This window comes from Manis pentadactyla, chromosome 1, assembly GCF_030020395.1.
Source record: "Manis pentadactyla isolate mManPen7 chromosome 1, mManPen7.hap1, whole genome shotgun sequence".
Lineage (NCBI taxonomy): Eukaryota > Metazoa > Chordata > Mammalia > Pholidota > Manidae > Manis > Manis pentadactyla.
In genome coordinates this window covers 199,798,478-199,819,543 of record NC_080019.1, presented here as the reverse complement: position 1 = coordinate 199,819,543, position 21,066 = coordinate 199,798,478, and the positions used below count along the sequence as shown (strand labels likewise).

At 46.9% G+C, this 21,066-nt stretch overlaps 1 protein-coding gene across 2 annotated transcripts in view; it reads right to left on the bottom strand.

Annotated features, from left to right (window-relative positions):
• The window catches only part of EEFSEC (eukaryotic elongation factor, selenocysteine-tRNA specific), a 247,967-nt gene extending 232,453 nt beyond the window's left edge, over window positions 1-15,514 (bottom strand). The window contains exon 1 of one of the 2 annotated variants that reach the window (XM_036911550.2): window positions 15,146-15,514. In XM_036911550.2, the coding sequence (XP_036767445.2) occupies window positions 15,146-15,455 (310 nt within the window). In that variant the 5' untranslated portion in view covers window positions 15,456-15,514. The remainder of the gene's footprint in view (window positions 1-15,145) is intronic. The other variant, XM_036911547.2, reaches the window with a different exon arrangement.
• Window positions 15,515-21,066: the final 5,552 nt, after the last annotated feature.

Sequence of the window (21,066 nt, the reverse complement as noted above, 5' to 3'; positions counted from 1 at the left end):
CCCACATCTTCAAATGCTTTAAAAGTTAAGTCAGATAATCTTTACACTGATGTGAAAGGGGGAGAATATACATTTGACCCCTTGCTTCAAACAAAAATCTTTCCATATGGTTTTTAATTAGAAGGCAGTTGTTTTGTTTTTGCAACACGTTTTAACCTCTGCCATTGTAGGTACAAGGCTGCAAACCATACTTTCACTGATTAAAATAAATAAATAAATAAATGTTGAAAGAAACAATATTTTTCTTTTTAAGGAAGAAAAGATAGCAAGCAGCTATTTTTTGGAAGGGTCAAGCTCTTATTCAGGAAGCTATTCTGACTGTGGCTTACAGTTTATTTTGTCTTGAAAAAGTCCGAGGTCATTCTAACTATGCTGACCTGTTAACCTACACACTGATCATCTCCAGCCAGGACCGTAAGCAAACACTGCCCTCTTGTGCACCAAACAGTCCTGGAAGCAGTGTGGAGGTGGTTTCCACCCAGCGCCCCATGGACAGCTTGCAATGGTCCAGCTGCCTCTCCAGGGCCTGGAGGTGTGTCAGGAAAAGGATGGCAAACCTCTGTTACCAGTATGCTTGCTAAAATGTCCCCAGGCTGCCTTCCAAGGCAGATTTTGAGATAAGAGGAAGAGGGTAAAATTCAGCCAACGATATCAGACCAAAAATTACCAACTCTTATCTTTCCTAGAAAATACTCATTCCTCGAGAAGAAACTTCATTGGTTACTGTGGCAAGTTCTCTTGTTCCGTACTTTGAAAAACTTCTAGAAATGACTAATGAATCTACAATAACAAGTATAGCACTTCTTTTTACCTAGGAAGTAGTATCTGTCAGGAAAAAAAGAGATTCCATTTGCCTTTAGAGGGAAAAAAAAAAAAAGGCCGGGAAAGCCTGGGTGGCTCTGACCCTCTAAAGCTCAGACATTTGTTCTTTTTCCCTTTCTGAAGAGCCCCAACCAGGTGGGGTTACTGCCAAACATTCTCTCCTCCAAACTGGGGACAGTACTGTTTCCACAAGACCAAACTGGCATCTCAAGAGAGCCTTGAAGGATGTAAACTGAAATTCCCTTGTTAAAGAACTTGAGAAAATCAGAGGCAGGAAAAGATCCACTGGAGTCTGAGGCTGGGAAGGGACTCCCAGGATGAGGCCCTGACCTCCCCGAGTCTTCCCTTACAGTTCTGAACAACAAACCACCCAAATGTTCCACCCACCCCTCCACCCTTCTGGGCACAATCCAGGAGGGTCCAATCTCATGCCAAACTCATTTCTGGGGGAGAAAGAAAATTTACCCCCAGTGTCACCTTCAACCCAATGGGCATCCCAGAAGGAAAGGGGATGGAGAAAATATTTAGGGAGTGTGCTCCATGGGCTGTGACCAGCAGTCAGATGGCAAGCTGGGTGCCAGGGACCTCAGCTACTTCACTTGCCATCTCTGGTGTCCAGTGTTTGGTTTAGCGCTTCAGGAATGTACCCTTCCCTTCCACCTGGCCTGTAAATCATACGCAGTCAATGGGCCAATGTTAAAGGCCAAACACAATCACAGAGTCGCCTAAAGGGTCTGGTTCACTTTATGCCAGAATTACCTGTCAACTCTATTTCCACTTCAGCCATTTCCTATACCATGAAAAGAAAATGAGGGTAAAGTACCAGAAACAGGCAGGACTAAGGGCGGTGAAGGCCAACAGGACAGTCACACCGCCACGAGACACCTCCAGAAGGTTGGCTCTTTCTCCCTCTTGTTCTCTGTCCTCATATCAGAATGACCAGACATGCAGTTGCTTTATCCCCTAGCAACACCAAGACTGACACAGTTCAAATATTTGTCCAAACACGCCAGCCCCGCATCTGGTCTCCTCTGCAGCGGCTGGCTTTGATACCGCTGGCCAGCCCCTGTGGAACACCCAACTTGTCTTCTGCACCCAAGCTCTCATGTGGGCTGCTCCCTCCCCACGCTCCAGTCGCAGGCTCCTGTTCCTCCTTCAGATTCTACCCTAAATTTGACTTCCTCAGAGAGGCCTTCCCTAGCCTCCAAGCTGAAGTAGATTCCCCACATCTGTCAGTCCCTCTCCGGCCATCCTGTACTGGCCTTCACAGCACAATCACAGTTTGTAATTTTGCACACTCATATTTACTTCTGCCATGTCTGCCTCCCCCACTACTTGGTGGTGAGCAACACGAAAGCAGGAACCACCTCTGCTTTGTGCACCAATGTAAATCTAACACCCAGCATGTGCTAGGTTGCTCACAGTTGGTTGAGTGGATTAAATAATGTCATGACACACCTTTCCTTCTATGATGTCTCACCCTAGGGATAACCTAGCCAGATTTTCGGGACACTCACAATCCTGGGGAAAGAAATGAAAGCAAGGCAAGGAGCCCGGCCAGGTGCTCAAACAGCCCTCCACCAGTGGCCAGGAGTAGGGACGAAAGCAAGAAGGAGCTCTCTGGAGAGGGACTGGAGTAGCCACATCCCCAACACTGGAACACCCAGACACCAGCCAGAAGCCCACAGGGGCCTGAGGCTGGGATGTCACACATTCAAGAGTCCTTGAGCTTTCCACTGGGAAACCCATGGGGAATGAGATGGTGAAGCTGGCCAGCTGACAGAGGTGACTCAAGAGTCTCAGGGCAGGACGACAGCCACAGCACTGAATCTCCACCCTCTTGCCTCGGGAAGCCTTCTTCTCTTCTCCAGCAAGTTTCACCTCACACAAGCTTCTGTATGAGTATGTGAACCCCGAGTTCACACCTGGCTTCCCAGGCTGATAAGGAGCTGGTACTCAAGGAAGTTGACCTTCAGGAGCAACTCTGGGCCCCAAACCTAACCATCAGACACAAGACCTCTTTTTGTCATGTGCTCAACTAAGACTTGGGCGGGGCTGGGGTCACCCACTGAGCAGCTAGCACTCCCATCACCTCTGGGGGGCCTCCCGGCCCTTCGCCCTCACAGACCCTGTGCCTGGCGATCACGGGCACCCGCCACAGGCTTGCATTATGCTCATTTCCCCATCCCCAGCTCTGGGGCAAGTTTAAAAGTCCTCCTCCTGTCTCAGAATCAGGTCTGAATTAATACCCTTCCTCAAAAGAACTCCAGCAGCAAAGTGAAAACAGACATACGAGACAATGCCCTTTGAGAGCCCCAGCAGGGACGGCCAGGGACAGTGCAGCCCCTGGCTCCGCAAGAGACCTTAAGGTTAAAGGTTCACACAGGCAGAAGAATTACCAAAGTACAAGTTTGTTCAAATTTCCTCCAGCAGATTTAAACAACTAGGGTCAAGCTGAAGACTGCTGGCAAAAACCTGTGAGACAACTCAGCCCCTTTGAACTGAGTGCAGAAAGGAAAATATATGGTCTGGGAGGCATCTATGTTATAGCTTTTAAAAATGTGCTTGAAAAGGTCACCCCTGTTAACTCAAAATCAGCCCATTGAAGGATGTTTGAAAACTGCTTCTCTAAAACAACAAGGCTGCCGGGCCCTCACTGTGTGCGGTGAGCTGCACTGAGGTCGCCGTGTTCCCCGGCATTAGTGTGCTGACCCTCTGTGGGCCATGAAATTAACCATCAGCACGGCAGAAATCTGCTCTGAGTTAAACTACTTTGCTACGCAAAGTGGCCTGAAAATGAAATATGGGATTGAATTTCCATTGAAAGATTAACTTGTCTAACCTCAAGGCAGGCTTCCTCCACTGTGAACTCTGTTTGGCCAGTGGTTTAAAGCACCACAGGAGGGTGGGTAATGGTTGCAAGCAATGGGAAAAAACCTCTCCATCCATTCACTCACTCAGTTATTCACTGAACACACCAAACACCTTCTCTGTGCCACAGCCTGTCCTGGGCCCCTGGAGATAGAGTTGAATGATAACTGGCCCCCGCCCTCAAATGGATCAAGCCTAGTGGAAAATGTAATCTAGTGAACAGAAGATGACAACAGATGGGGAGAAAATGAGATCCTATGGTATGCATAGGATTTACAGGCCTTCAAATGAGGGTTACCCAATCCAGGCTCAAAGAGAGCCAACAGTGAGGCTTCCCAGGAAAGTGCACGTGGCCAGAAGACGCAGGGTGAGAGAGCATGCTCTGTCTGTCCAGAGTCTTGCAAGTAGTTCATTAAGCCTAGAGTTCTGAGAGAGAGAGACAGGCAGATAGAGGGAGAGAGACACAGATCCATCAGAAGGGCCCCATCAGTCATGCTAAGGAGTTTGGTTTTTACAACAATGGAGAGCTACTGAAGACTTTTAAATGGGGAAGTAAATCATAAATTTTATTAGCAATTTAGAAAGAGTTCTCAGCTACAGAGGGGAGGATAGAATCAATTCAAGAGAGGGGCTAGAATCAGAGAGACTGTGGAGGAATGTTGCACTCATCCAGCCCCACATTAGTGAAGGCCTGTCTTAAGGTAGCAGGCACAGTGATAGGGAGGGTGACACGGGTGAGAAGGCACTCAGAGGAGCAAGACTCAGTACTGAGCCATGTGAAGGTGGAGGAGGAGGCCATGCTGAGGATCATGTCAAAGGTCATGCCATGGGAGAACAGGGGCATCATTTGCTGGGAAGGTGAAGAAGTGGGGGGTGAGATCCTACAGAGGTGGAGTGTGAGGGCCTGTGATGTTCACTCGTGGGGAAACCATTCCAAGAAGAACTTGGATACACAGGTCTAGAACTGCCTATTGAGGTATAAATTAATTTAAATAAACAAAATTAAAATTTCCAGTCCTCAGCTGCACCAGCCATGGTACAGGTGCTTAGCAGCCATATGCAGCTCAGGGCCACCATCCCAGACTGTGTCACTACAGAACATGCCATCCTCACAGAAAACTCTGTTGGGGAGTGCTGATGCAGCCCCAGGGGCAATTTTGTTAATCACTGTGCTCACTTGCAGCCAGTGCCTGTCAGCCCTGCCTTGGCAATGCTGGGCACCGATAGTAAACCACGCCTGTGCTGGCAAACACCAGCGTCCCGTCCCTGTTTCCCCATGGCCCACTGCCTGCGGGCAGCACACAGCAAGTGCTGAAGAACGCAGTCCTTCTTATGTAAAGGGATTTTTCTAGAGCGTGAGTTCTGAGGCCTCACTGCATATGCCCTGGATCACTGCTTTGGAGAACAGGGAATACTGAGTGTACAAACACACAGACACACAAAACACACAGACACACACACACACACACACACACACACACAGAGGCTCTTTGGTGCTGATGGCATAAGGCCCTGAAATTCACCTGGAAATGACCACAAGCAGAGCTATTTTTTTTAAGTGCCACCCTGCAGTATAACTGGGAAGGCAGCACTCTCATTCCAGTGTCAGAGGACAAAGGGCAAACCACTGACCCCCCAAAGCTTTGCACAACCCAAATAAATCTAGGGTAAAGGATGAAGTCACAAGGCCGGACAGGGCAGGTTCCGAGGCCAAGCAGGTCACAGCTAGCAATTTCAAGCACTAGCTTGAAAAGAGAAAAGTCAGGTTTATCTTTAGGTAGCACCTGTACATGCCACCAAATAAATATCCTCAGGAAGTAGGTTAGAGACAAAGGAAATTATTTTAGTCTTCCTGAAGGCCCCAAGACAAGAGAGGCATCATCACAACACAAGAGATATGGAAAGAGGGAAAGTCAACTTCTTTCTCAACAGCAAAACTTGTTTCTTCTCCTGCCAAGAAAGGATCACCACATTAACTAAGCCCTCCCCCGACCCCCCACCCACCCAAGGCCACTTTAAAGCAGCAGGAGCCTAATCACACAGCACAAGAAAATAAAAGACCCAATTAACACAAAACAAAACTTAAATAATCCAGGGGAGAATGGAAGCAGAAATCTCTATTTTTGACAAATTATAAACTGCTCCTCGGGATGGACTTAAACCTGAAAGCAGCTCCTGGGCAAACACGGCCTCTGAAAGCAGTCGACTAGGTTAAACCCTGGCTCCAGCGCCGCTGGCATGTCACCTGGAGAGGGCTACTGACCTCAGGAGTCTCTTGTCATGAGCGATGCAATGCGGAGGGAAGCACCTCCCTGTGGCACTGGCTGGCAGGGTGGAGTAAGATAACCAAGGGTCTAGGCCAGTGTCCAGCAGACAGGAGATATTCCCAAAATGTCCATTCCCCCTCTTTCCTTCGGACCATCCTCGGCCTCTGCTCAGCACTCCCACATCTGCACCCCCAGAGCCACACGTCCCCTCCTGATGTCCCTCCCCTCTCCTCTTCCAGGTGGATCTAAAGCTGCAGTGGGAACGGGGAAAGAAATGCCTGGCCCCCACACCACTTGTCATGAGACCTCTCCTCACTCTTTAAAAGCCACCAGAAGGATCTCCCAGTGTAAAACCTGCCCCAATCCCCGCAAGTTCCTGAGCTCTGGGCCCCTCTAGCCTGCAGAGCTCAGCCTCACATCCCACTCACTCCTCCATGAACTTCACACTCCAGCCCTCTCATGGTCTGTCTGTGTCTCTGTCCACCAAGAATCCTCTAGCTGGTAAGCCTCCCATCATCTCCTCTAGCAAAATCTCAAACATCCTTCAAAGTTCCCACAAGACAGTCCGTCATCCTGACCTTAATGCCTGGCCTCACCTCCCCACTTCCCCGATGTCTGTCCTGGCAGCCACTGGATGTTCCTCTTCTTCAGCCAGGTACAGTCTTCACACATCTGGCTGCCTGGGCTCTTCCCTGGGTCTGCTCTGCCCTTTCTTTTTCTCTGCCTGGAAACCTCCAGATCACCCTTCCAGGCCCAGCCCAGTGTGTCCTTCTGTGGGAACCCCTTCTGCCTGTCTAGGCAGAGCACTCACATCTTAGGCTCTTGCTTACAAAGCCCTTAAAACTCTGCATCTTATATTAACTGGCTGCTGGCACTGCCCCCAGCCCTCAGGACTGTGAGCTCCTCGCAGACAGGAAGTATCTGCCTGTATCTGCCCCCACATCCAAACCAAAGTGCATAATACCTAACAGTACAAGCTCTGAAGAAGTGGATGAAAACACCAAGTAACAACGCCATGGATCCTCTTTCACCATACAGACAGCCCTCAAAACAGGGGCTACAAGTGCAAATGTCTACAGGGCCCAGGCACACAACAGAAAGAAGAGGTAATCTGAAGAGCACAAGGCCTCTTTACTCAGCTCCAGGTGCTACTCAGCCCCAGGCCAGGGCCACCGTGCTGGAGTGTGGCCCCATGCATATGAAAATGCTCGTGTTTCAGAGAAGTCAAGAATCTGCGATGTTATATGACATCTGATTTCTAAATGCTGGCAATGAATTTTTTAAAATCTTAAAGATATACAGGCCATCAGAATGTATCTGCAGGCCAGGTCCTGGACAAGACCCAAAGGTGGGATGAGACCCTGCCGAGGGATGAACAGGCAGGATGACCTATCTCCTGACAGGCAGGAAGGACAGACAGCAATGGGCAGATCCAGGGAGAAGACAGGAGGGACCTAACAAGCCTTCCAGAAACAAGGAAATGGCACTTATCACACACCTACCACAGCCCAGATAATGTACTGGAGATATTTAATCCTCTCAATAGGTTCATTTATTTAATCCAACTGAATTATTTGTTTAACTCAAATATTACTGACTAGAGATAACCCACAGAATGGGAGAGAATATTTGCAAATCATATCTTTAATAAAGAACTGGAATCCAGAATACATAAAGAACTCTTACAACTCAATAATAAAAAGACAAATTACCCCCCCATAAGAAAAATAGGCAAAGGCTCTGGATAGACATTTCTCCAAAAAAAACATACAAATGGCCAAGAACACATGAAAACATACTCAACATCACCAGCCATTAGGGAAATGCAAACTAAATACTACCTCATGTCCACCAAGATGGCTATAATCCAAAAGATAGACCTTAACAGGTGTTAGTGAGCATGTGGAGAAACTGGGATCCTCATGCATTGCTGATGGAAAAGTAAAATGGTAGAAATAGAGTCATTCATAACCCAGCAATTCCACCCTGAGACAGATAACTAAGAAAATAAAAACATGTCCATACAAAGACTTAAACACAGATAAAGCAGGATTATTCACAATAACCAAACAGTGGAAACAATCCAAATGTCTATCAACTGATGAATGGATTAGAAAACAAAAATGGAATATATCCAAATAACAGAATACTATTACTATTCAGCCATAAAAAGAAATGAAGTACAGCTGGGGGTGGGGGTGGAGAGCTCAGTGTTTCATGGGGACAGAGTTTCAGTTTTGTAACATGAAAAGAGTTCTGGACATGGATGCCACTAAACTATAAACTTAAAAATGGTTAAGATGGTCAATTTTATTTAATATGTATTTCACCACAATTAAAAATAAGTAAAACAGACTTTAAGACAAGGAATGTAGTTCGTGCTACAACATGGATGAAACTTGAAAGCATTACACCAGACCAGAGGCCACATATTTATGATCCCATTTAGTGGAAATGTCCAGAATAAGCCAATCTACAGAGACAGAAGGCAGACTGGTGGTTGCCCAGGCCTGGGGGAGGGGGAGAATGGAGAGTGACTGTAATGAGTACGGGGCTTCTTTTTGTAGGGATGAAAATATTCTCAGCCTAGATTGTAGCAATGGCTACACAACTCCATGAATATACTGAAAACTACTGAAGTGTACACTTGAAATGGGAGAAATTTTATGGTATGTGAATTATATCTCAACAAAAATGTCTAAAAACATTATTGAGTATCTACTATGTGCCAAGCCATGGACTGACCCTAAGAGCTAGAGATAATTCAGACAATGCCTCCGTTCTGTGAAGCCCCAGCATAATGGGAACAGGTAGAAGCCAGCTGGGGCAGCACTGCAGTGGAAGCACAAGGGCAATCCCAGCCCAGACCTTCAAGGGCTCATTCCCCCTCACTACTCCACCCTGAGGCTGCAGCAGAAATGCCAGGCCCCAGCTCACCAGGACTGGGTTTCCCAGAGCACAAGAGCTGTAGACACTGTCATCCCGAAAGTTGCAGAGGCCTCTTGGTCAAAGAGAACAGTCTCAAGCTCGAACACAGGGTGCCTCATCCCCAGCCTGGCCAAGGGTCCGGCCGACAAAAGAATGGCAGGGCAAGGAATATGTCTCAGGGCTTAATTGACAGGCTGTTTCCTGAGATGCCTGCCCAAATCTTTCTCCAACTTGGATGGAGTGATTTGGAAGAAAAACCCGAGAGACACACTGATAAAAAACAAAGGAGGAGATGCTAAGTGAAAAGTTTAAAAGCAATTAATTTTAAATGATTACAGCTTTACCAAAAGCTGTGGCTATGATTTCCTTCTGACTTTGATTATAACCTTCCAGCAAAATATTTGCCTCAAGAAGCCAAAGTCTTTGCATTATTTTCTATTCCTAGCATGACTACAAAAATATTCTTTGATTTAACATTTGATATGTTTTGTTCTCAAGGGCAAGCCCCATGAGAAGAAAAATGTACCCCAACAGAATGAAATATGACTACCTGCTTCCATTTTTCTTTCCTGCTGGTTCCTGCTCAAATATTCTGCATTAATTTAAACTCTGATGTTATACTACTCCCATACTGTCACCCAAACCAGAGCAAAGTCACCCGCTGTCCAGTGCCAGGAGAAAGGGCTGCAGACAAAGCTCAACCTGAGAGTCTCCTAGAGACAGCTAAAGGCTCCAACTTGGAAGGAGATCAGGTGGGGTCAGAGAGCAATAAGGCAGCAGGCAAAACAGAAAACTTCTATCTGAATAGAGGCACACTTGACACAGAGGGAGGCGACTTTCTATTGGACAGAAAGGTTTTAAACAAGTTAACACAAGGGAGTCCAGTACTGGCCTCAGCTTCGCTTGATGGTAAAGGACATCTCAGAAGTGGCCTGGAGAGGAGAATCTTCAGCTAAGGTGCACACTGTTTGGCAAAGAAAAGTAGAAGGCATCTCCCCTAGGTGAGCACAAAGGTACAGGGAACTAAGCCCTGACAGAAGCTTGGAGTTAAAGAGGTTAAAGTTAAAGAAGCATTTCCTCTTATATCAACTTCTTTAAATATGCAATCATATTTTAGGACAAACATATATGAATACCATAGCGTAATACAATGTGTTTCTACACAGATTCATAAGAAGACTATGACCAAAGAAAACCAAAAGTGTTCCTGCGTTTGGTTGGCTGGTTTTACATTCAAGTAACACCCAAATTCCTGCTGTGGCCAGGCCCCCACTTTGTTATCCCTACCAAAGGGTAGTATAGAAAATCTGGTTGAAAACATAGTTATTCACACACGAACAGCATGTCTCCTGGGTCCAGAGAGAGTGTCTCAGGAGACTGCACAAACCGCAGGGCACATGCGTGCCATGATAAAACCGGCCAGAGGGACAAGCGCTTCCTCCACATCTGCAGCAACAGCACAGAAAGTTGGGAAAACAGAGAAGGCAAAGTAGCTTAAGTTTTACAAAGACGTTCTTTCACTGGGCTACTGACTGTTTTCCCTCCGAAGACAGTAACCCTGAGTCAGACTTACAGGGCCTCGGCAGCTCGCAGCAGCCCCGGCCACGGAGGGCCCAGAGAGGGTCCAAGCCACACAGGAAGCACCACTTAAATGGTGGGCACAGGAGGCAAGAGACTCCGGCGACAATGTCGCGGCAGAGGAGCTGTGTTCATTAACAACCACAACAAAAGACCCAGAGACAATACACTGTTAATCCTAGCAGCCACCAGAGGACTATAAATTGCCAAGCCAAGATACCAGCATTTTTCAGCTCTCCTCTTTCCTGCCAGAGTTAGATTGAGGATAGGTCCAAGTCCCTCACCCCCACACAAGTCTTTAAAACATACATTACTGAATCTTTTTGAAGTTCTAACCCTGAAAGATTTATACTCTAAAATGGATTAAAGAAAAATACTGCCCTGAAACCCCACTGCGGGGGCAGGCGTGGACGGGTACACTTTTTCACTGACACGGAGAAGGCCAGAGGATGGTCTGTGTGGTCAGATCAATGTGGGTGGGTTCAAACTTCCCTGACACTTATGGACTACGTTTCCTGACCTCTCTGAACCTCTGCTTTTCCATCTGTAAGATAGGATTATTACCTCTTACCTCACAGGACTGCTGTGAGGGGTAAACAGAAAAACAACCAGCATAGGGACAGCACTAAATAAATGCTAAGCACTGTTGTCGCTATTAAACCCCCTGCACCACTTAGCGTTTTTATCTGTGGCCACATGGATCAAGAAGATAAAACCCAATTTTCTCTAAGTTAAGAAAAAAGGATTCTTTTGTACATGAAAGTACTTCTGGGAGCAGGCAACAGAATTAAAGACAGCCGACTTTAAGATATATTAAACTTCAGAGATATCATCATGGGTCTCAGACAATCATTCTAATTTCCTTCTATTGGGGATAATGTATTCAGCAAGGGGTCTAGCTCATTCACAACAAGCCAGGAACTCTAACGAGAGCCCAATCTCCCAGCAAATGCAGGCACAGGTCCACTGTCTGCTGCTGGTAGGAGGCCCTGCCCAGCAATTTTCCATCTTCCTGAAACTCGGGTCTGATCGTGTCACAAACCTACTTTAAAAGTCTGCCAAGACCCTTAGGAGAAATCTACACTAAGGGCCTGATCTAAGCCCAACACTTACAACTCTATAGGATCTGGCCCACCAACCCTTCTACCTCCATCTTCAGCCCACCTCCCCACACACCATGCTGATTTCCAGCCACACCCAAATGCTGGCAATTATCTTTGAACTAAAACAGACAAAATGTCAGGTTTAAACCCCAGGGCCTTGTTCGTCTTTCCCCATTATACCTTATCTTATGACCCACTATAACTTATCTTATGATCCACCCCCCAGCAAAGTGAGCCATTCCTGCTTTTGTCCAATGTGCAAAGAGCTCCAGTAGGTCACTCTGCATGTGGGACAGTGCCCTCTCAGCGGCTCTGCTATCAGCTCCTAGAGGGAGGGAAGGAATCAACATGCATAACTACTAAAACAACATAACATACCTACTATAGGCCAGGCCACCGCTGATTGCTTCCCGTCCACAAACCCACGAAGAAGGCTCTCTGCTCACCACAGTGGCTAGCCAAGGAGCTGGTACACAATTCCACTCACTCAGAACTTACCAAGTGCCTACCACATGCCAGGCCCTGGACCAAGCACCGCGAATGTGCAGGTGAATAAGACAGACACAGCTCCTGCTCTGCCCTCATGAGGACAGAGACAATCAACAAGTAAACACACAGAGTATCAAAGAGAGTAAAGAGCTATAAAGAAATAAAACAGGGGCATAAGAAAGTATGAGGGGAGAGAGCCAGAGACGCTTCAGCTGGGTAGGGCAGAGAAGGCCTCTCAGAGGTAACACTCAAGCTGAGACTTAAATGGGGAGCCAGATGTACCAAACAGAGGGAACAGCAAGTGCAAAGATCAGCCCATTCAATAGGTACAATGTGGGCAGTGAGACTGGGCAACAGATAAGGCTCAAAGACAGGCAGAGGCCAGACATGGGCCCTGTGGGCCATAAAGAGGAGGCTGGATTCTACTCTAAGCACAATGGGAAGCCCCTGAAAGTCCTGAAGCTAAGGTTTGATGTGATCTGATGAATATCTGCAAGGATGCTGCCCACAGGTGGGGAATGAGAAGAGGGAAGAGGAGGGCACATGGTCAGTGAAGGAAAAAACAAGGTCCAGAATTATAGGAGTCCAGCTGCCACAGCCATGATTTCAGTCTCTGGAGCCATTTCAAGACGGCAAAGATGTCCCTGGGTTTATGGATCATGAGACAACAAAAAGGTATTAACCACAACCAGGTTAGGGGCAGCACATTTTGGCTCTGACACCAACCCAGGGTATTTTACTTCCCAAGCTTCAGTTTCCCCAACTGAAAAGGAGGGCTACCACCCCCACCACACTCCCACCACTTGGGGTTGCTGCACAGACGCAAGTTCTTAGCAATGGGCCTAGGCCAGAGAAGGTGCTCAAATGCGGGCACTCTTCCCCTCAAAAGAAAAAAACAACCTACTTCTTTTCTCATTTCCCTGAAGAGGAGGATGGGAATATGATCTATTTAAGGAAGAACAGTAACAGCCTTGGTCTCATCACTCCAGTGTGCTCAGGTCACATTTTAATGCCTGTGAGAAGGAGGGTCTACTACCTTAGGGGGTAGGAAATAAGTAATTAGTACCACAATGTGTGTACATGAAGAGAAAAATCCCTGTTCTTTTCTTCTGTGAGTATACAGCCTAAAGCAAAGACTTGCCAAACTCTTGGGGGCATTATAATTTGGTTACATAGGATCAAGCTGGTGCCTGAAATCTTTGTCCTAAGAAGAGCTTCTCTATGAATGTCTACGTTAGAAGGAGGCAGGGGTAGTATAAAGTGAGAGAGGAAAAAGCTCTAGTTTGTAGTCAAGCAGCCTCTCTTTAAGTCCATTTCCTCAACTGTTCTATGGTAACCATTATACTCATTGCAGGCTCTGCAGGGAAGCAGCAAAGGTGCTTCAGAGAAGCAATGCTGATAACGAGCTGTGTGGTTACCTAGTGTGGAGAGGTCCAGAATTAGGTGCAAAGGTCACACAGTAAGGGAGAAGGCTAGGCCTCAAGGCCAGTTCTGACTCCAAAAGTATGCCCTTTGCCACTTGCCTACACTGTTTACTAGAAAAGACGAAGAATTTGCCTTCTTGCTTTTTGTAACCTGCCTCCTCCATCTCCAACCTAGACTGACTCAGACAGAGTACACATCTTTAAATGTATTTGGATGGGACCCAACAAAACTCAGTTAAAAGGGGAAGGAAAGAGTAGAAAGGATCACGTGCCCATTAATAGGCATCTGAGGACTTAAACAGGGCTTTAGTAGAAGGCGTTAGGCAGTATGACCTTGGGCAAGTCCATTCTCCTCTTTGAGCCTCCATTTCCTCTACTGCAAAATGGGGAAATGGTCTCCGACTGCCTGCAGCATGGAACAGTGGGGAAGTAACAAAGATAAAAGCACTTAACACACTCATCACTATAGCTGGGACCTGGTATGCCCAGCGACCAATGCAGCCATCCACCACCACACCAATAAAATCGGCCCAATATATACTTGTGGGCACAGAGAACCAGGTATTTGGGTCAACAATGACAGGAGATTTAGCAATACACCCTCTTGTGCCTTGTGCTGGTACTATTATTGTATCATTTTTCTCCAAAAACAAAACAAGACTTAAAGCCCTGTCCCTAGATTTAAGTGTAGTAAAATGGGTCTAGAAAAGTAATCCACAAAGGTATAATGGTGGCTTCCTCCAGAGAGAGAGGAGAGGTAGTTGGGTGGCTCTTGTCTCGTGTAACATTCTATTTCTTCACAAGCAGAATGCATTCAGAATGAATTAAATGGTACAACATCCTAGCAGAGCATTTTGGCAGTACCCACCATGACTGAAAATATACATGTTCTTTGCCCCAGCCAGTTCAGTTCTAGGCTTATCCTACAGCTACACTAGCACACCCACCAGAGACTTCGGTTCTAGAAAATTCTCTGAAGCATCGTTAGCAAAAACCGGGAAACGATATAAATGTCTATCATTAAGAGGTTAAGAAAATGCTGGTACAAATGTCCAATGGAACTGTATGTGACCTGTAAAAATAATAATGTAGCTAGGTATATACAGATATGGAGGCCTTAGTGTTCAGCAGAATAGTGTACATGGTGTTACCATTTAGTTAAAAAAAGAAAAAAGAAGGAGGGTTTACATATACAAGACATGCTTGTCTCCACATGGAGTTTTTCTAAAATGATACACAAGAAACTGGGAACAGTGGTTGGCTCTGGGAATGGGAATCAGGAGACCAAATGACTGATGAGTGGAGACTTCTTTTTTTTGACATTGTTACGTACACCCTTTGGTAATCTTTGAGTTTTCTTAACTTGTTCGTGAATTACAAACACATCTTGAGAGAATTTTTTTTTTTAAGGGAAGCACCTTCCCGCTCGTTTGTGCTAGAGGGGAAAAGCTTCCAAGTCAGCCGACCGTGAGTTCAAGTCCCAAGGCCTCCGCTCACTCGCGGCGGGGCCTCGGGCGGGTCACGTCCGCCTCTCGGGACGTCGGTGGCCCCACCTGAGGTGAGGTGACCCTTTCCCGGCAGCCGCTCGAGCCAGTGAGGACACGGGGCCCGGCCGCTCCGCCCAGCGCCCCAGAGCCCGGCTTCCACCCCGGCCCGCGCTCACCGCCAATGATGGTCCGGATGAGGGAGGCGTGCCCGGGACAGTCGACCAGCGTGACCTGAAGCAGCGGCCCGCCGGGCTCGGCCTCGGGCGCCTCCGGGGACGCGGGCAGCGCCGACCGCAGGCGCTCGGGTAACGGCACCGAGAAGCACGAGAAACCCAAGTCGAGCGTGATGCCGCGCTCGCGGCTCTGCGGCTGCTTGTCGAAGGCGGCGGTGGAGGCCGTGGTGCTCAGCGCCCGCGCTAGCGCCGTCTTGCCGCTGTCGATGTGGCCCAGCACGCCCACGTTCACGTTCACCCGCCGCCCGGCCATGCCGCCGCCGCCGCCTCGGACACGGCCGGCCGCCCCGCCCCTCCCGCGGTCGCCGCTGAGGTCCGGCCGGTTAAGCAGCTCCCCCGCAACTCCGTGCCGGGGCCCGCCCGTTCCGGTCCCGAAGCTTCCGCCCTCCCGGCGCCCCCAGGCCCTGCCTGGCACCGCTCAGAAGGACGTTGCCCCAGGGACAGGACTTAACCGAGATCGTCCATTGCAGGGTTGCCCTCTCACCTGGCTCTTCCCACCTGAAGCCTCGGGGAGTCCTAGATTGTGGGAACTCTATCCCTCCATTCATTCATTTCAACAAGCTCTTATTAAGTGTCCTCTGGGTACCAGGCACTGCCCGTTCACAGCGTTGAGATAATGAGGGGAGTAGGGGTCAGACGAGAAACAGGTGAACTGGGCCAGACTATTTCAGAGACTGAGAAGCCCTCTAGGAAAAATAAAAGCAGGAATTAAAAGGGACGGGAGGACAGCTACCTTCCAGTGGATGGTCAGGGAAGTCCTCTGGAGCTGCTGATTGAGCTGAGGCGCCAATGATGAGAAGGAGCCAGCCATGGGAACATCTGGGAAAGCCCGTGGAAGAAGGAAGACAGAGATGCTCTCTGTGGCTCAGGCATTCTCAGCTGGGAGTCTGCAGCCTGGCCTTAGGAGGGGCTGCAGAGCTCCAACTTGGATGTAAAACGTCTTGTGAATATGCCTGTGCTGAAAGGAAAGTACAGAACTCTCGCTAGGTTCTCCAAGTGTCTAGAACCACTAAAAAGGTTGTCAACAACCAGGCAACCAGCGGCCACAAACTTAAGTGACTACACAGGCCAGGTAACTCAAAGAAGAGAAATTAACAGGGTTTAAGGTGCCAGAGAGTGGTGGAAAGAAGAGGAGAGCACATGTCCTGTGGAAGGGGGGAAGCCCCTGTTCAGCTTCAGCTAACTGATATCAGACAGGAATGCTAACCCAGCATTGCCCCATCTCTCCATTTTTCAAGAAAAGAGTGTGTTCTGAATGAAATCTGACTCTTATTTGTCAGCAACTCTTTAAACTTTTAATTTAAACTGTGGTAGCCAAGCATAAAATTCACTTGATTCTGCCTGGCAGCCAGTTTGCCCTCTGTGATGGGCTAGGCCATGTTCTGGTATGTTCACACATGCAGTAAGTACTCCCTGATGCCTCCTGTAATCCAGGCCCTGCACTAGGAACAGGGTCCCAGAGATAACCAAACATGGTCCAGTCCATCCTGCAGCCCAGGGAGGAGGGGGACACATGCAGAAATAGCTATAAGCCACACAGCTGCCACTTGAGAGGAGACTTGTACAACACAGGATGAAAACTTAGGGCAGGGACTGGGGCAGGGCCAGATGGGACACTTCTGTTTGCCAGGCACATGGTACTCACTGAGGGGAAAGCCACTGGTAGGTGCTTGCAAATGCAATAGTCACACTACAACAGTCCTATTTTGCTGGTACTCTCAGAGAAGTTCATTAAGTTAATATATATGAATTGAGTAGCTATGTTCCAGGCACTGCACTAGAAATTTGAAATCTAACATCAAAAAGGCCAGATATAGTCCCTGCTGTCCTTATCTAGAGTAGGAAACAATAAGTAAACAGGAATGTTCAACACAATGCAAATGTAATGATGTGGGGAAAAAAGGACAATAAAGGCAGCCCATAAGGAAGACCTAACCCAGACTTGGGGTTGAGGAAGTGACAGGGGAGACTGCTCAAAGAAGAAGCAAACATAAGCTAAGTCCTAAGCAAAGGAAGAGCAGAATCTGGCTACTGTTCACCAAGCCATTTTCCTTTTCCATCTGGGAACACAACTAGTCTTCATTTCTCAGACTCCCTTGCAGTTTGCAAAAGTCATGTGACTGAATTCTGGCCCATGGAACAGTAATGATGCTTGCCACCTCCAAGCTTCCCTTGGACCATCCTCCACACTCTTTCCCATCTGTTGACTCCATGGAGAGAATCCAAAGGCCAGAGAAGGGCAGCGTCTCAAGACAAAGGGCCTCTGGGTCGCCATACAGTTGTATGAAGCAGAAACTCCCCCACGTCCACCCAGTCAACCTGCATAGGTCTGTGAATGGGAGAGAAATAAACGTTTGCCATGTTAAGACTGAGACTTGGGGCTGTACGTTGCAGCAGTTAACCTGGCCCAAACATCTACTAGCTTACCAGAAGCAGAGCTGGGATTTTAACCCAATTCTTCCTGCCTTCAACTCCACCACCCTTCCCAGCAGGGCAGGCTCCAAGACTGGTCCTACCCCACCAGCAGCTTGGGATGTGAGCCCCTGAGTGAGTCCAGTCCTGTCCCCACAAGTGCCAGGGAGATGGATGCTCCGAGGCTGACTAAAAGTCAGCGAGATTCTGGCTATATCCCCGGGGTCAGCTGTGCAGCAAGAGACTGGCAAGATGGCAGAGGCTGCTCTGCACCCACTTTTCAAATGCTCACATATTTCGTTAGAGAAATATTAATATGATTATTAGGTACTCCCCATCTTCCACTGAGGTGACCGTGTAGTTTATCCTCTGTATTACCTTTCAAAAATCTGAAAAAATCTGGATTCACATCTGGCCCCAGGAGCTTCAGGTAAAGAGTTGGGGACTCATAAAGATTTCCCACTGACAGGACTTTGTGACAAATTAGACTTGCAATGAGGGAGAGGGAGGAGCCTAGGATGATACCCAAGTTTCTAGCTTTAGACACTCATTCCTTCATTTATTCAGCCTGCCAACCAATACTGATTGGGCACCTTCTCTGGCCCAGGCACTGTTCAAGCTGGGGATACAACACTGAGTGAGACAAATAATGATGAAGTAGTTTAGAGGAAATCAAGCAAGGCAGTGTGGCTGAAAGTGACAGGTGGAGGCATTCATTAAAGAAGAGGTATTTGAGCTGACAGAGTATGATGAGATGGGCCAGCCATGCACAGCCCCAAGGGAAACTGAGAAAAGATCATGCAGGGCAGAAGGGACAGCAAGTCCAGAGGCAGCAACAAGCGGGGCCATGTCACATGTGGTGCGGCCAGGAGAAGACACTGCTAAACATACTCTGAAAATGTCTTTCCGAGTATGGGTTTAGCCTGAAGATGCGGCCTTCTAAAACAGCAAAGGCAGAAGCTCTGGAGGGCCAGTTGAAGGGTGTGATATTGTGATTTATAATAAGAAATATGCCCCGAAAATGAACTAAGATACGATATGAAAAAGAACTTCCAACATCTGCACTCTCTGGAAGACTCATGCCAGAAGATGATCATCAAAAAACCCCAACAAAGATCCACGCACTGCTACAGCTGTAGATGCACTCATCCCACCAGTTCCTGGACTTGCCATGGGAATGAGGAAGGAGATATCTAAGCTGGCCTGTGCATACAGTAAAACAACAAATTTGACTGGATCTATACTGTTGGAACTCAACCAAGAATTTGGAGAAGTGCAAATTGTAGCGCTCCAAACTCTTACAACTACAGACTATTTACTGTTAAAAGAACATATGGCATGTGAACAGTCCCCAGGAATGGGTTGTTTTAATTTGTCTGATTTCTCTCAGACTGTTCAAGTTCAGTTGGACAATATCCACCATATCATAGATAAGTTTTCACAAATGCCTAAGGTGCCTACCTGGTTTTCTTGGTTTCACTGGAGATGGCTGGTAATTACAGATATGCTTTGGTTATGTAACTATACTCCTATTATGTTAATGTGTGTGCGCAATTTAATTAGTAGTTTAAAACCTATACATGCTGAAGTTACTCTACAAGAAGATTTGTCAAAGAAATAATCAATCTTCCCATGTTTTCTTCCGCCTGCTACTTCTATAGCTTTTCTTCTTCCTTCCTAATTACAACCCTTAAATAGAATTCGTGCCTCATATCAAATTTACCGAGTATCATAACTCCTCCAAGTGGTAAAGATACCTCAAGACAAATGCTGGGCATAGAAGCCACAGGGCATAAATATGCAAAGAAGTAAAAAGCTAACCTTTTCAAACAATAAGGCTTCCCTCTCACTTACCAACTTCACATTTCCCTGTATGGCCCCGGAAGATGACTGGTTAGCCAGAGACGGGTAAGATTCCTCAAGGGAGGAACAACCTAAGACAGGCACAGTCGCAGGGGGGTCATCAGGTGAGAAATTGGGGATCAACAGAGGTGAGGCTTAGAACCTCACCCCCCCTGTTCTGAGAGAAATCTTCTGCATACGTGGATGTTTTATTGCCCTGGTCTAGCTTGGATTAACACATAGTCTACAGGCACACACCTGATCATCTACATTTGCTCTCTTACAACACTAAACTATGTTTTCTACCTTTATCTTGTATCTACCTACCACTTCAGCATTTTATTAAAAATAATAATAATAAAGAGAGAAATGTGGTATCCACATATAAATCAAGTATAAAAACCAAATGAGTATTCATATTTGAACTGACTGTTTATAGAGTTCATAATGCATGAGCAAAACTGAAAGTTTCTGTGATGACTGCCCTTGTACTGTTCACTATGTAACTTATTCACTATGTAAGAATTTGTTCTACATGTAAGAACTTGTTTGTTATGCCTCAGAAGATTGGAGACTGACGAAAATTAGGCTTGGGGTGGATTAATGATTGTGCATTGAGCACTGACTCCCCTATACAGAATTTTATTGTTGTTAACAACCATTTGATCAATAAATATGAGAGAGCCCTCACAAAAAAAAAAAAAAAAAAGGACAGACTTCCAATGGTAAAATAAATAAGTAACCGGGATGTAATGTATTGCATAAGGAACATAGTCAAGATATTGTAACAGCTTGGTAGGGTGATAGCTGGAACCTAGAATTATGTATATAAATGTTCTACCACTGTGTTGTACACTTGAAACTAATGTAATGTAATACTGTGCGTCAACTACCCTTCAATAAAAAATAATTATTAAAAAAAAAAAAAAAAAAAAAGAAATATGTGTTTGGTCTTCATCCAGTTCTTGGATTTTCCGATGATGACACTCCATAAAGCTGTCTTTTGTTAAACTAAGGAGGTGATTTGGGGGTCATCCCTAAGGATGGGGCTGACTGCCAAAGGAGCCAACCACATGGTTCCAGGGTTGGAACTTTCAGTCCTGCCCCCTGAAATAAGGGAGGAGAGGGACTGGAGGTTAAATGGGTCACCAATGAACCAAGATTTAATTAACTGCGCCTGTGTGTTGAAGCCTCCATAAAATCCCAAAAGAATAGTATTCAGAGAACCTCCAGGTCAATAAGCACATGCCCTCAGCATGGAAGCCCTATCCCCCTTCCTGCGTACCTCACCCTATATACGTCTTCCATTTGGTTGTTCCTGAATTATATTCTTGTATAATAAATCTGAAATCCAGTAAGCAAATTTTTCTTTGAGTTTTGTGAGCCTTTCTAGCAAATTATCAAAGCCTAGGAGGGGTGTCATTGAAACCTTCCAATGTATAGCTTGTCAGTCAGAAGCACAGGTGACACCCTGGACTTGGAATCGGAGGCTGAAGCAGTGGGTGAGCAAGTCTTACAGGACTGAGCCCCCAACCTGTGGAATCTGTCACTACCTCAGGTACTGTCAGAATGAAATTCAATTGTAGGACACTGTAGGGGGGGAAAAACGT